At 39.1% G+C, this 13,876-nt stretch overlaps 1 protein-coding gene across 1 annotated transcript in view; it reads left to right on the plus strand.

Moving 5' to 3' along the window:
* Nucleotides 1–13,876, plus strand: part of LOC143290410 (protein timeless homolog) — a 79,496-nt gene that overhangs the window by 436 nt on the left and 65,184 nt on the right. Inside the window, exons 2-13 of the mRNA XM_076599824.1 lie at nucleotides 952–1,098; nucleotides 1,948–2,101; nucleotides 2,787–2,904; nucleotides 3,909–3,971; nucleotides 5,155–5,256; nucleotides 6,191–6,231; nucleotides 8,254–8,368; nucleotides 9,420–9,484; nucleotides 10,862–10,930; nucleotides 11,350–11,614; nucleotides 12,347–12,459; nucleotides 13,405–13,509. Of these exons, the coding sequence (XP_076455939.1) occupies nucleotides 1,014–1,098; nucleotides 1,948–2,101; nucleotides 2,787–2,904; nucleotides 3,909–3,971; nucleotides 5,155–5,256; nucleotides 6,191–6,231; nucleotides 8,254–8,368; nucleotides 9,420–9,484; nucleotides 10,862–10,930; nucleotides 11,350–11,614; nucleotides 12,347–12,459; nucleotides 13,405–13,509 (1,295 nt within the window). The 5' untranslated portion in view covers nucleotides 952–1,013. The remainder of the gene's footprint in view (nucleotides 1–951; nucleotides 1,099–1,947; nucleotides 2,102–2,786; nucleotides 2,905–3,908; nucleotides 3,972–5,154; nucleotides 5,257–6,190; nucleotides 6,232–8,253; nucleotides 8,369–9,419; nucleotides 9,485–10,861; nucleotides 10,931–11,349; nucleotides 11,615–12,346; nucleotides 12,460–13,404; nucleotides 13,510–13,876) is intronic.

Consider the following 13,876-nt stretch of genomic DNA (forward strand, 5'->3'; position numbering starts at 1 on the left):
ATAAAATGGTAGGTCTTCCGATATTATCCCAGCACGCTGAAAAAGTTGTTCAAGTTTATAAGTAATTAAAACGACCCTGTCCCTCGACCACCAGTGACGGTGAATGTTGGTGATGGGTTTAGCAGTGCAGCAGGACGTTCTCGTTCAAAACAGATTTCTTGACCAGAGACAGTTTCAGTGTTAAAGGGTAATGAGACTGTAAAGTGTAATCTTGATTGTCAGGAAGTTTGCTTAGTCAAGAGTGAATACCCATGCACGCGTGCGCACGTGCCTCTGTGCGCGTGTGCTTGAATCTGTCACTTTCTCATAGCCTTTGTGACTGCTATGATTTATACTCACCCATGGCCGTTTATCTTCTTTATGCCATGAAATGACACAGTGATAAACCATTATGATGTTATTTGTGATTTTTGTGTCACTGTGTGTGCAAGAGCACATATGTATGCTTGCCTGCAAGTGTGCACACATGAAAACATGGCAAGTACATGTGTGCACAGGTTATGTAACAACTTTCACTTGGTTTTTATTTGGTTGTTGCCCACATAGTGACTTTACAAAAAATTCTGGGATGAAGACCTGTAAGTTTACACCTTGGAATATGGAACAGGAGGTGGAACTTTAGGTGCAAAGATGAGTCATTTATATTATAAGCTATTTTTTTATGCCACTAACTGATTAAGTATCATTTATTTCTTATCTATAACGTCAATTCTATGTGTGGCTTTGGAAAGCTATACTTATAAATATTAAATGAGAAACATCAACTTGTTGATGATTCCTGGTCATGGTTGGTACATGCTGGATATTTTTCTAAAATTTTCTGTAACCCACTGATCTCTGAGCCTGACATGCAGATAACAGGATCTCTAATATGTGTTATGAAATCTTCTGCATGCATATGTAATCTTTAGCGCCCCAAAAAGCCTTTTTTCTGTGTTTTTTCTACAACAGCTTTCAGGTAAAGGACTTGTCAGTGTTGACTGAGGCAGTTCCTGTTGGCTGCATTTGCCAAGATGATGGATACAGACCTCCAAGCAACATGCAGTGCACTGGGATACCATGAAGGCAGCAGTTACATCAAGGAACCTGACTGTATTGGTATGTGTTTTGAAATTGTGGCATGTTTGGTATTGTTAAATATTTAATGCTTAGAAACTGTAAATCTTTTGCTACATAAACAGATAGTGATAGTATTTAATGGCAAAATAAATGGTCAGACAAGGGAAGACCAGAAGAGCTGGAGAGAGAAGATGGAAAATACACTTTGGAGAGTTCATGATCTGTGAGGCAAGACTCACATTTCTTCACTTCGCTTCACATGTCCCTCAGTCTGGATGACTGTTGGGGCACCACAGATAACATGTCACCCACTTTTCTCCATCCCTCTCTGTTTTCTGCTTCCCTAAGGGCTTCGCTCAGCCTCAGACCTGTCCATTCTGGGATGTTGTACATCTCTTTTTCTGTCTGCCTCTCCTGCAGGATCATCTTTGCAAGTCCTGTTGATCTTGTGATGCGCCCATACCTTCTCAATTTGCGTTTTTTCAGTGGTGAGAAGATCTTCATAGGGCCCGATAGCTTGCTTGATTCTGTTCCTCACTTCCTCATTGGTTATGTGATCTCTGTAGTGTAAGCGATGTCCAAGTCTTCAAAAGCATCTCATTTCTGTGGCCTGTATCCTCTTTTCTAGCTCTGTCGTGAGGGTCCACGTTTCACATGTGTACAGGAAGATAGAGATATCGAAAGAACGCATCAGTCTGATCTCCTGCCTCACATTCAACAAAGTAAAATTCTGCAGTGGTGTAGTACAGCTCCTCGTCTCCATGCCTCCTTTGATTGTTTGCCATTTATCAAATAAAGAGGTAAATATTTAATGATTTTGAATTAACAGAAAATGACAAAACAGAAGTTTTAGTGTTTAACTTTATGTTTTGTGTAATGTGTTCACAGAAACGGTTAAGGAGCTGATCCGCTTTCTTCGCCGTGAGGATGATACATGTGATGTCAGACGTCAGTTGGGTCATGCCCAAATTTTACAAAATGATCTGCTGCCATTGGTGAAACAGTATCATTCTGACAAGCCTCTCTTTGACACAGTTATCAGGTATGTGATGTTAAACGGGAATCTTCAGTCAGTTCAGCTTCATAAAGCAGATTTATCATTACAGAAATGTTTGCCAGTGTTGATTTATATATTCAGAACAGTCTTTGAAGGTGAAATACAAAATGATTTTGTTGATTTTCTGTAGTAGTTGTAGTAGTAGAAGTAGTAGTAGTGCTTATTCCATCTGTTGGATTTAATTACCAGTCAGAATTTTGATATTTTGTAGGTGTTCAGGGATGGGTTTGAGGGAAGAAAGAAGATGCCCAGTAAAAAGTTGGTTTAAAAAAAAAATAATTATGAAACAGATAATAAAGCTTATGTCTGATGTGACTGTAATGTGTGTTTAAACAAATTATGTATGTCTCTACAATTTTTTGTGTGTTTTTTTTTTGTCTTTGTAGCCAGTGTCATTTGTTTATCATGCTCTGAGTCAGTTAAACAGAAGGTCAGTGTTTCATGAAACACAACTAAAAGCAGTTATAGGTAAAATAACAACAGCGTATTGACGACTTTTTCATCACTTGTTTTCTGGTTTTCAGTCATTCTTATTCATATGAAACAAACTAGGCCTGATGCATAGATTTATTGTTGTGTCTCATTTCAGATCTCTGACCGATAGAACTTAAAATATTTCCTAAATTCTAAAAAAAAAAAAAATTATTGTTTCATCTTTTTAAAATCTTAGGCTGTTGGTGAATCTGACTCAGCCAGTACTGGCGTGCTTCAACAACCAGCTGCCAGATGAAAAGGTTCTACGACAGTACTGTCTGGAGACAGAGTCCCATCTGCAGCTGTACAAAGAGGTCAGTCAGAGTGCGATGTGCTAATGTGTATGTGTGCAAATTTTAATCGATCTTCTGTGTTTGTTACCTGCAACTTCTGTGTTCACTTGTAAAACGTTGTATATATGAGTGGACTTTTAAGTTTGTGACCTTTTTTTTTTTTTTTTTTTTTTTTTACTCTCCATGTAAGAGGTCAGTCTGAGTGCAGTGTGCATATATGTGTATGTGTACAAATTTTCATTGATCTTTTTTGTTTGAGAGCTGCAACATCCATGTTCACTCATAAAAAGTTGTATGTATGAGAGGGCTTTTATGTGTGTGACGTTTTTTTTACTCTCCATGTAGACAGCCATCACCTGTTAATGTCGTTTCCTGTTTCCATGACCCTCTCAATACAGTTGCATGGATCACAGGATCTTTAACATGCATATTTGATCTTTGTATACATATAAATTTACTTGAAGGGAGTTCAGGTACTGGCTCATCTGCACATCTGTTGTCCTGGGAGATAGGAAAAGTATCTCTGTACACACCAGGCTCAGCAACTAGGATTTGAACCAAGGACCCTGAGGTTGCAAGTCCGGTGCGGCTGTCATGCCTGTCATTTAAACTGATAAAAAAAAAGACCACAGATGTAAATGAATTCATGGAGCCAGACAAAGTGACCTGAGATAATAGTTTATTGGTGTAGCATTCTGGGTGGGGTGGGGTCCAGTTTTTATTGAACTTAGTAAAGTGATCTGTTGTTATGACCGGAACATAAACACTTCCAGAAAAGGTTAAAGTCACTGCACTGTAAGCACTGTAATCTGCTGGGTATAATTCCTGTGCTCTATAATTCCTTTGCTGGATTAATCAAGTGGGTATCACACATGTCTTGAAGACCTTGTCTCTCATATTTAAGATTATGAAATCATGTTGAAAATCAATTTAGGTGCGGCTTTTTCGTTTTGGATGAAGGTATGTAAATCGGCGGTGTATCACACAGAATGTCTGAAGGGTGTGAACTGTGTATGTGCTTCCAGGCTTTTGTGGATGAAGAGCTGTTCAGCGTGCTGTGCAAGAAGATGACAGAATTGTTGGAGTTGGTGAGTATCGCAAAGAGCAAGGTCCAGCTTCAACTGATAGTATAGTGTAGTATGATATAGACAGTACAGTAGAGTACAGTACAGTATGATATGTACAGTATAGTATAGTACAGTATAGTATAGTACAGTACAGTACAGTATGATATGTACAGTATAGTATAGTACAGTATAGTACAGTATGACTTTTTTGTCACACCACATTTCTCTGTGTAAATTTCAGGCTGCTGTGCCCAGGGGAAGCGCATAGCCACAGTGCAGCACCACCTTTTTTCTGCATTAGTATGGGTTTTGTTTTACTATCAAAGTGGAATTTCCTACAAAATTTTGCCAGGGACAACCCTTTTGTTGTTGTGGGTTCTTTAACATGTGCTAAGTGCATTCTGCACACAAGTCTGTATTATTTCATCTGATTGATACTCAGTATTATTCACACAATGTCATCAGTTTTGTGATGACGATGATTATTGCAACTAAAGGGTGACAAATGTGACAAAAAAGAAATAGCAAAACAGAAGATTAATATTAGCATTAGAACATCGTAAAACAGACTGATAGGCCTATGGATTGCACTGATCACACACACAGAGTTCCAGTTTCAAGGTGACGTCAAAGTGTGTGGACTGATCCATATACACTACACCACATCTGTTGGAGAAGAAGGCAGCAGACGCCTGACTTGCATAAACCCAGGCCTTGAGAGCCTGTCATCCACACACACACACACACACACACACACACACACACACACACACACACACACACACACACACACAAACACACATGACCATCAAACTAAGGCATAGGCCCTGTTTATTGCACTAACTTCACACACAGGCACTTTCGTAATCTGGTGAGTTAAAGGGAATTTTTACCATATATATTTGATGAAATAACTGTTTCTGGTGTTACGGAAACAACTTTCAGTATACCAGATTTGATAATGGATTTGTTTTTTTGACAGTTCATAAGAATAGGCAATAGAAGAGAGAAGCAGAAACTTTCTTTAACAGGAAATTTAGAATTACAACAATGATATTACTCATAATGCTATCCTGAAACCAGAGACTATGTTGACATGCTGGTTGAGCTCAGATGAGACTGGAAGACAGGATTATCTGATGGATGGATTTTTACTGTTACTGTCAAAGAAGAGAAAATCCGGAACTAAGCTCTGTTTTTTCAGGACTGGGAGCACAGACATGAAGAGGACAAGCTGATGCTGGAGAGAATGCTGGTGCTTGTGCGGAATGTGCTGCACATCCCCCCTGACCCTGCCTCTGAACAGGTCAGAGGAAAGACACAAGGAATCGGAGTGGTTTATTCACAGTTTAGGCCTCAGCCCCAAGTGAAGGGCTTCACATGAGTTCCATTTTCATTTTCTCAACGAGACTTCATGGCGTTGGGACAAATCCGTATATGCTACACCACATCTGCTAGGCAGATGCCTGACCAGCAGCATGACCCAACGTGCTTAGGCCTTGGGTGCATGCATGTATTTTGTGTGCCTGTCATAGTGGGTATCTTCTACAGAATTTTGTCAGAGGACGAAACTCATGTTGCCGTGGGTTCTTTTTCAGTGTGTGCTGCACATGGGACCTCGGTTTATCATCTCATCCAAATGGCTAGATGCTTAGTTTGATTTTCCAGTCAAACTTGGAAGAGAGGGTGTGGAGGGGATTCGAACCCAAACCCTCACACACTTTCTGTACAGGCAGATGAGCATCTTAACCATTCTGCCACCTTCCTTCTTGGTTCACATGAACACAGTACAACTCAGTGAAACAACACAAGCAAACAAGCATTAATATAGAAAATAAAACAGAAAATTGCATTTATTTCACAAAGTAGCGATTTGTGTAATGCCATATACACAAACAAGGAAAGATCACATACATTATTATTATTCCTACTAACATACAATTTGAATAGAAAAGGATGTTTTTGGTACTTTGTTTTATAAACATTTGACATATATTTCTTTGTGCTGGGCAACAAAGAACAAAATGTACCTCAAGACGAAAGGAACAAGGAAAGAGAACTTAGTGTTGAGAAAAGGAAAGAACCAGGGAAGAAAGAAAGAGAACGTAATTTTAATTTTGTTATCATTTTCATTGGTATTGTTTGAGAGTAAGATTATTTGAAAGCCCAAAGATAGCCCTTGTTTGTAAATAAACTGATTTTTATTGACGTTGTACATTGTGATATTTTTGTGTTTTCAGAGAACAGATGACGATGCCAGTCTTCATGATCAGATACTTTGGTAGGTGGAGTACATTACTTATGTTGTTGTTTTTTTTATTTTACAGCAAGAGAGAAAGACCAGCAATTTCAAATTAGTACATACCACACAACATGCATTCCCTTTTGTATGTGTTCACATGCACTGCTCCGTTTCTGTCACGAGCACACATAAACGTAGATCAAACAACGTGCACAGACCTGCATAAGCACATGTTTGTTCATACATGGATGTGTTTGTGCATGTATACAACATGCACATAGACATTGATTTCCAACAGTGCATTTGGGCATAGTTATGAATTGTATGTATACAGCACAGGATAAATGCTGAATGGTACTTAAATAGTTACTGATTTTCATTGCTTTTATCGATTTATTCCTGCTCAGAGAGTTTGTGTTCTGTGGAGGGAAGGGCACAACTGACTATGTTCTGTTCATTGACTGATATGTACTTGTCAGTGGTGTAACTGATTTTGCTGACCAAAAGTAATGTACTCTTATGAGGAAGAAGTCCAAGTCAAGAATGGTGACTGACACCCTGACATGTAAGCTCTGTGTTACCTCAGTGAGGTGACAGCCCTTCACTGACACCCTGACATGTAAGCTCTGTGTTATCTCCGTGAGGTGACAGCCCTTCACTGACATCCTGACATGTAAGTTCTGTGTTACCTCAGTGAGGTGACAGCCCTTCACTGACATCCTGACATGTAAGCTTTGTGTTATCTCAGTGAGGTGACAGCCCTTCACTGACATCCTGACATGTAAGCTCTGTGTTACCTCAGTGAGGTGACAGCCCTTCACTGACATCCTGACATGTAAGCTTTGTGTTATCTCAGTGAGTGACAGCCCTTCACTGACATCCTGACTTGTAAGCTCTGTGCTTCTATCGATTTATTCCTGCGTAGAAAGTTTGTGTTCACTAAAATCCTGACATGTATGCTCTGTGTTATCTCAGTGAGGTGACAGCCCTTCACTGACATCCTGACATGTAAGTTCAGTGTTATCTCAGTGAGGTGACAGCCCTTCACTGACATCCTGACATGTAAGCTCTGTGTTACATCCGTGAGGTGACAGCCTTTCACTGACATCCTGACATGTAAGCTCTGTGTTACCTCAGTGAGGTGACAGCCCTTCACTGACATCCTGACATGTAAGCTCTGTCTTATCTCAGTGAGGTGACAGCCTTTCACTGACATCCTGACATGTAAGCTCTGTCTTATCTCAGTGAGGTGACAGCCCTTCACTGACATCCTGACATGTAAGCTCTGTCTTATCTCAGTGAGGTGACAGCCCTTTATTGATGACCATACTTGTCTGCTGCTGTGAAGGGGTTAAGCATAATGATCATTCCACATGTTCTGACACCTTGAAACTGAAAGTGTCACTTTTTGTGGCCGTATGTTTTGTTGTTTTTTAGCACGAATATCTTCCTTCTTCTTCGTTGGTGGGCTGCAGTTCCCATGTTCACTTAATGTACACGAGTGGGCTTTTACGTGCGTGACCATTTTTACCCCACCATGTTGACAGCCATACTCCGTTTTTGGGGGTTTGCATGCTGGGTATGTTCTTGTTTCCATAACCCTCTGAACACTGACATGGATTACAGGATCTTAAAGTGCATATTTGATCTTCTGCTTCCCCCACGAAGGGGGTTCAGGCACAAGCAGGTCTGCACATTATGTTGACCTGGGAGATCGGGAAAATCTCCACCCTTTGCCCACCAGGCTTTGCTACTGAGATTCGAGCCTGTGACCCTCAGTTTGAAAGTCCAGCGCGTAGCATGAACATGATTTATTTTCTTTCTCGTTAAAATTTATTTTTTAGAAATGATAAAGAAAAAAAGGAAATTCACTTTTCCAGTTTGACAGTCTGTGTTTATGGCAGTGTATATTTTGTTGTCCTGTGTGGACAGGGCTATCCATGGCAGTGTATATTTTGTTGTCCTGTGTGGACAGGGCTATCCATGGCAGTGTATATTTTGTTGTCCTGTGTGGACAGGGCTATCCATGGCAGTGTATATTTTGTTGTCCTGTGTGGACAGGGCTATCCATGTCAGTGGCATGGAGGACTTGCTGCTGTATGTGGCAAGTGCACAGGACGAGAGGCATCTGTGTATGCACATTCTGGAGATTGTCTCTCTCATGTTCCGTGAGCATGTAAGTTCAGTTTGGGATGTGAAGGAGAGAATGTGTGTGTGTTTGTGTGTCAGAGTGTGTCACAGATAACCTGTCACAGGTAACCTGTTGACAGGTTATCTGTGGTGCCCCAACGGTTATCCAGACTAAGGGACAAGTGAAAGTGAAGAGTGTGTGTGTGTGTGTGTGGGTGCATTGTGTTCTTTGATTAAACTTCAATTCACATGTTGTGATTTTAGGCAGATGTCTGTGAACATGTGTGTCCGGGCATGTCATTTATGATTGTGTATACTATATTGTGTATACTGAGAGACATAAAAGAGCCCTTGGCAAGAAAAGGGTTGTTTGTGGCAAAATTCTATAGAAAATTTACTTTGCTAAGAAAACAAATACACTTGCAGGTAGGGAAAACAGGGGTATGGTGCTATTAATGTAGCAACATGCTCTCCCTGGGGAAAGAGCTACCCGACTTCACACAGAGAAATCTGTTGTGACAAAAAGCTGATACAATACATTCAAATACAATGCCTGTACAATTAATTAAAAACTTCTTTTTTCGCATCATTGCCAAAAAGTGATCTGTTGATAAAGGGCATGCACCTGCTGTATCAGAATAAAGAGTGAGGTGGGGGAGACAAACAGGGAAACTGACTGAGAGTGTCATTTTTTGGTACATGTTATAAAACTGTTCATTTGTGTCTCAATTTAAAGACTGCCCTCTTAAATTCTGCGTGTGTGCATGTGCCTGCAAGTGTATGGGGACTTCCATTGTTTTGTTGTTTTTTTTCTCTTTTGGTTAGGCAGAGAGTGATATTGGTAAAATATTCTAATTATAGCTTACTCATTACTGGAAATGTGTTATCTTATTGTACCCACTATGGAAGGTATTGTCTTCAATTACTTGTGATGGCATTGTTAGATAGGTTAAGATTTTTTTTCTCTTCATTTTCATCTTTACAGTTGCAGGCGATGATTTGTTAGTTCTTTTCTCTGTATTTGTGAGATGTTCAGAATGTTTCAGTTGTGTTGAATGTTACAATTAAATATGGACTGTTGACTGTTTTGTCATCAGTCGCCACAGGTGTTGGCTTTTGCTGGAGTTCAGCGATCCATGACGGAGAAGGAGAAAGATGAAAGGTGTGTTTGTTTCACTCCACAGTTGCTCTTCTTCTCTGCACCCCTTGTCCACCGATCTCTCAACATATAAAGCAAAACAACACAAAATAACTATTTTACTCTGCCATAGCTGTGATAAGTCAATTTACTGATTACCCAGTTTTAATGAGTTTGCTTTCTTTCTTTGTTTATTCATGGTTTTATTGTATTCTACATAAATACATATTACATAAATATATTCTGAGGATGCTTATATAATGCTCATCTAATTTCATTTATTTATGTTATTTTTACTACCCCTTGAAGTGGTTGTCTTCTCTTAAATAGGAACAAGAAAATCAGTCCAACATAATTTGTCATGAACACCATTCAAATGATTTTGGAAATGTCCTTAAATGCTACAAAATAAATTTTTATTAAGCAAAGTCTAAGGGATGACCCTGTTTTATTTTTTATTTATTTTGTTTTTTTGATACTTTTTCTCCATAGCTCTGCTTTTCTTGTTGTCCTGTAGTGTCACTGGCTGCCTGTTTATCCAAAAGTGTTCTGTACAGACTAGACGTCCATAGAGAGGTACTACATAGCGGTTTATTGCATTGAAGTGCCCTCGGTTCGCTTTTTGGGTGTTGTTTGTTATTATTTGTTTGCTTTTTTTTTTTTGTCTTCTTGTTTTTCATTTCATCTTTACAGTCAAAGAAAGGACATGTCTAAGCCATTAAGAAAAGTCAACGATGCTGAGAATGATGGTGGTGATGGCTGTTGTGATATTGATGAATCTTAGTGGCTTATTTTCATTGTGTCTTTTAAGTACATAATCTTCTCAGAGGTACAGGGGAGGTGTACAAGATGGGCAGTGACAGGATATAAAAGCAGCCGAGCGGCGTGTAGCATGTATATATCGTGTCTGTCTTTCTTCTTGTGTCATTGTAATGTAATGTGCTGTTTCTGTGTCAGTCAGCACTATGTTCATGACATTGCACACACACACACACACACACACACACACACACACACACACACACACACACACACACACACACAAATATATATATATATGTGTGTGTGTAAAGAATTGATAGAAGTATTGGGAGACAAAAACAAAACAAACACTCCTTTAGCTGGGAATTAATTTGTGTGTATATACTTGTGGTAGAATGTACTTTGTACTTTAACAAAGATCTGTTTTTGCGATAAAGTACACCTTGAAACTGAGAAAGCAAAATTGAAACAAACGAGCTTTTATGTGCACTTAAACATGTGGGTTTATATACCCTCATATATTTGGAACATGCACAGAACACATGCCCCCCCACCCACCCACTACACCCCCCACCCATTTACATACACACAGCTGTGAAATCCTTTTTGGTTAGTAAATTTTTATGTATATTTTTTCAGGGAACTGGAGGTGGCAAGAGCAAAAGAAAAGGCACAAAAGAGAAGCGCTATGCTTCGTTTCAATACCAGGTATGTTTCGTACTTTTTTTTCTTTTGTCGTAGTTTCACAACTCATTAGACAAGGAAGGGTAAACCATGTAACCCAACATGAAATGATATAACATATTAGATTGTAAACAGGACAACAAATAAACTTGTAGGCACATAAATGAAACTCGAGGAATCCGTTATTATGTAATCAGATAATTTATTCACAGATATGATGCTGCTGTTTGTCAGATTCAGCAGGCAAAGTAAAGAGAAATGAAACTGTTGAAATATGTGCTGCCTTTTCTTCTCTCTCTTTCTCTTCTGTTGAATCTGATTCTTTGGGGTGTGATGTATTGTTGTGTGAAAAAATAAATATGGTACTTCCATTTTTTTGTCTCCTGTTGTGTGGGAAAAGTTTGTGATTATTGAATGAGCTCTTTATGTGTTTGTTTCTGCAGACATTCAAACTTTGGAGGAACTTACGTGATGAAGAACACTAAGTCTCTCAGTGACAACGAACTCATTTACCATAAATCTCTCCGAGACGCTGACAACTTCACACTCGACTCCAACAAGAAACCCCGGAAGAAGCCTAGAAATCGACAGCCAATCAAAGACACACCTGTGATTCGTCGATCAACCCTTAGTATTCGCCTTGGTCTGAAAGAGTTTTGTGTACAGTTACTGGAAAATGCTTACAACCCTCTCATGTATGCAGTGAAGGTGAGCAAGTCTGTATTTTGTTGGTAATTTTATTTTCGCTGAATGTGTATGGAGGTTATAACAATGGTTGAAACTTGCAGTCATTGATGTTTCACTCGCTCTATATGCACTGACAGCTTTAACTATAATATAATTTTTGCACTGATAAGTAAAACATATGCAGACTTAAGTTATGAATGATACATGTAATGCTTCTACAATGGCAGATTTCTCTTCCTGCCTTCTTTGACTTTTCAGCAGCTTTTGACGCTGAGGACTGTTGTATATTGCTTTCTCATTTGAAGTTCACTACCAGAATTTTTTAAATTGCCATGCAGTGGTTTATTCTTGTTGGCTGTGATTCATATATTTTTTATCGTTTAATTTGAAACATGCTGTTTTTACTTCCTGAATATGCGAGGAAAGGTGTGTATTTATCGATCTATATCTATCCTTCTATCTTTCTGTCTCTGTCTGTCTATCTGTCTATATATATGTATAACACAAATTCTTCCCCATTCTTCCAGTGTCTGAAACTGTCACTTTTCCCTCTTTTTTTTGTGCCCCAGAATTTTGGACATTTTGTTTTCACATAAAAAAAATTCATATGTTGATGGTGGGGGTGAGGAAGAATCTGCTGTTGGGTTAATTGAGGTGTGTGACCAATTGACAGGGCTGTACTCTGATATATATACATATATCATGTTGTCAACCAGGCTGAGAGCTGAACACACACACTGTGCCCTGTTACAGGATAACCTGGTAAGGGAGACAACCCAGGAGCTAGACGAGACGTATTACCTGTGGGCCATGCAGTTCTTTATGGAGTTCTGTCGTCACCACAGTTCTCATGTGGACTTTGTCAGGTCAGAGGGTGTGCTTGTGTGTGTCAGTATGTTCACGGTCAAGGTATGCGCTTGTCTGTGAGTACCGTAACTGTTTATGGTCAGGGTGTGTGTGTGTGTGTGTGTGTGTGTGTGTGTGATTATGTATATGGTCAGGGTGTGTGCTTGTGTGTGACTATATACATGGTCAGGGTGTGTGCTTGTGTCTCTCTGGGATTGACTACGTTCATGTGATGTTAGAGTTACGTTTGTGTGGGGATGCTGGGGACTCCTTCAATATAACAGCATCCCCATCTTCTGGAAATCCTGTGAAAGAAATTCCCTCTTTTCTATCGGTCTTTTTGTTTGTGGCTTTTCCCGATTCGTTCAGTTGTCGCTTCCATTCTTATTTTCTGCCAAGCTAGTCCATTCACCTTTTTTTTTCTTTTTCTTTTTTTTTCTGGAAAACCTTGAATGTATTTTGGTCTTTTTCTGGGCTTGATAACTGGGCACAACATTTATATTGTGTTCTTTGATGTGTCTAGGATGTGTGAGGTGCCTGTTGGCAATTTTTGGTTTTATATGCCTGTTCATTATATGTTATTAAGTTTCTGGTCAAGTGTTGGTTTTTTGTTTTTGGTTTTAAATCATGTGATCAAAATTTGATGGAATGGCTAACAAGGCATGTCCTAGGTTTAGGAGCATGATTTTGATGGTAGCAACAAACAATAGAAAAAGATATATCAGATTTTGCCAAATGTATGCTTTAACAAGTGTCTGGTGCAGTTTTACATTTCTGTATTTTTAACAGAGTTACAAAATGTTTACATGTTTGACTGTGTGGCAAGAACGCAAGACTTTTTTTTTTTTTACCCTTTCTTTTAGTTTTAGTCACGTTTTTAAATTATAAATGTTTTTTTAAAATTTTATTTCATCTGTTCTGAGGGCGTTGTATGGAAATGAAATCAAAGGAATTTTGTTGATCAGTGAAACGATGTCGGTGAACACCTTCCACTATATCTACAATAACCTGCTGCGCTACTATGAAATGATCATGGTGGAGAAGAAGGAAGCCATTGTGTGGGGAAGACGGTAAGTGTGTGGTTCTCTTCTGTATAACTTTTATAACCATCATGCTTGTTGTATTTCTCTCTCGTTTTAACATTTTTTGACTCTTTTGTCACAACACATTTCTCTGTGTGAAATTTGGGCTGCTGTCCCCAGGGAGAGCGCGTTGTCACACTGAGAGTGCCACCCTTTTTTTCTTTCTTTCTTTTTACTGCCTGCAATTTTATTTGTTTTTTCTTTTGAAGTGAATTTTTCTACAGACTTTTTCTAGGGACAACCTTTTTGTTGCCATGGGTTCTTTTACATGCACTAAGTGCATGTTGTACACAGAACCTCAGTTTATCGTCTCATCCAAAAGTCCAGACAACCATTCAAGGTCTTGTAGAGGGAG

The sequence above is a fragment of the Babylonia areolata genome, chromosome 15 (genome assembly GCF_041734735.1).
Source record: "Babylonia areolata isolate BAREFJ2019XMU chromosome 15, ASM4173473v1, whole genome shotgun sequence".
In the NCBI taxonomy this organism is placed as follows: Eukaryota; Metazoa; Mollusca; class Gastropoda; order Neogastropoda; family Buccinidae; genus Babylonia; species Babylonia areolata.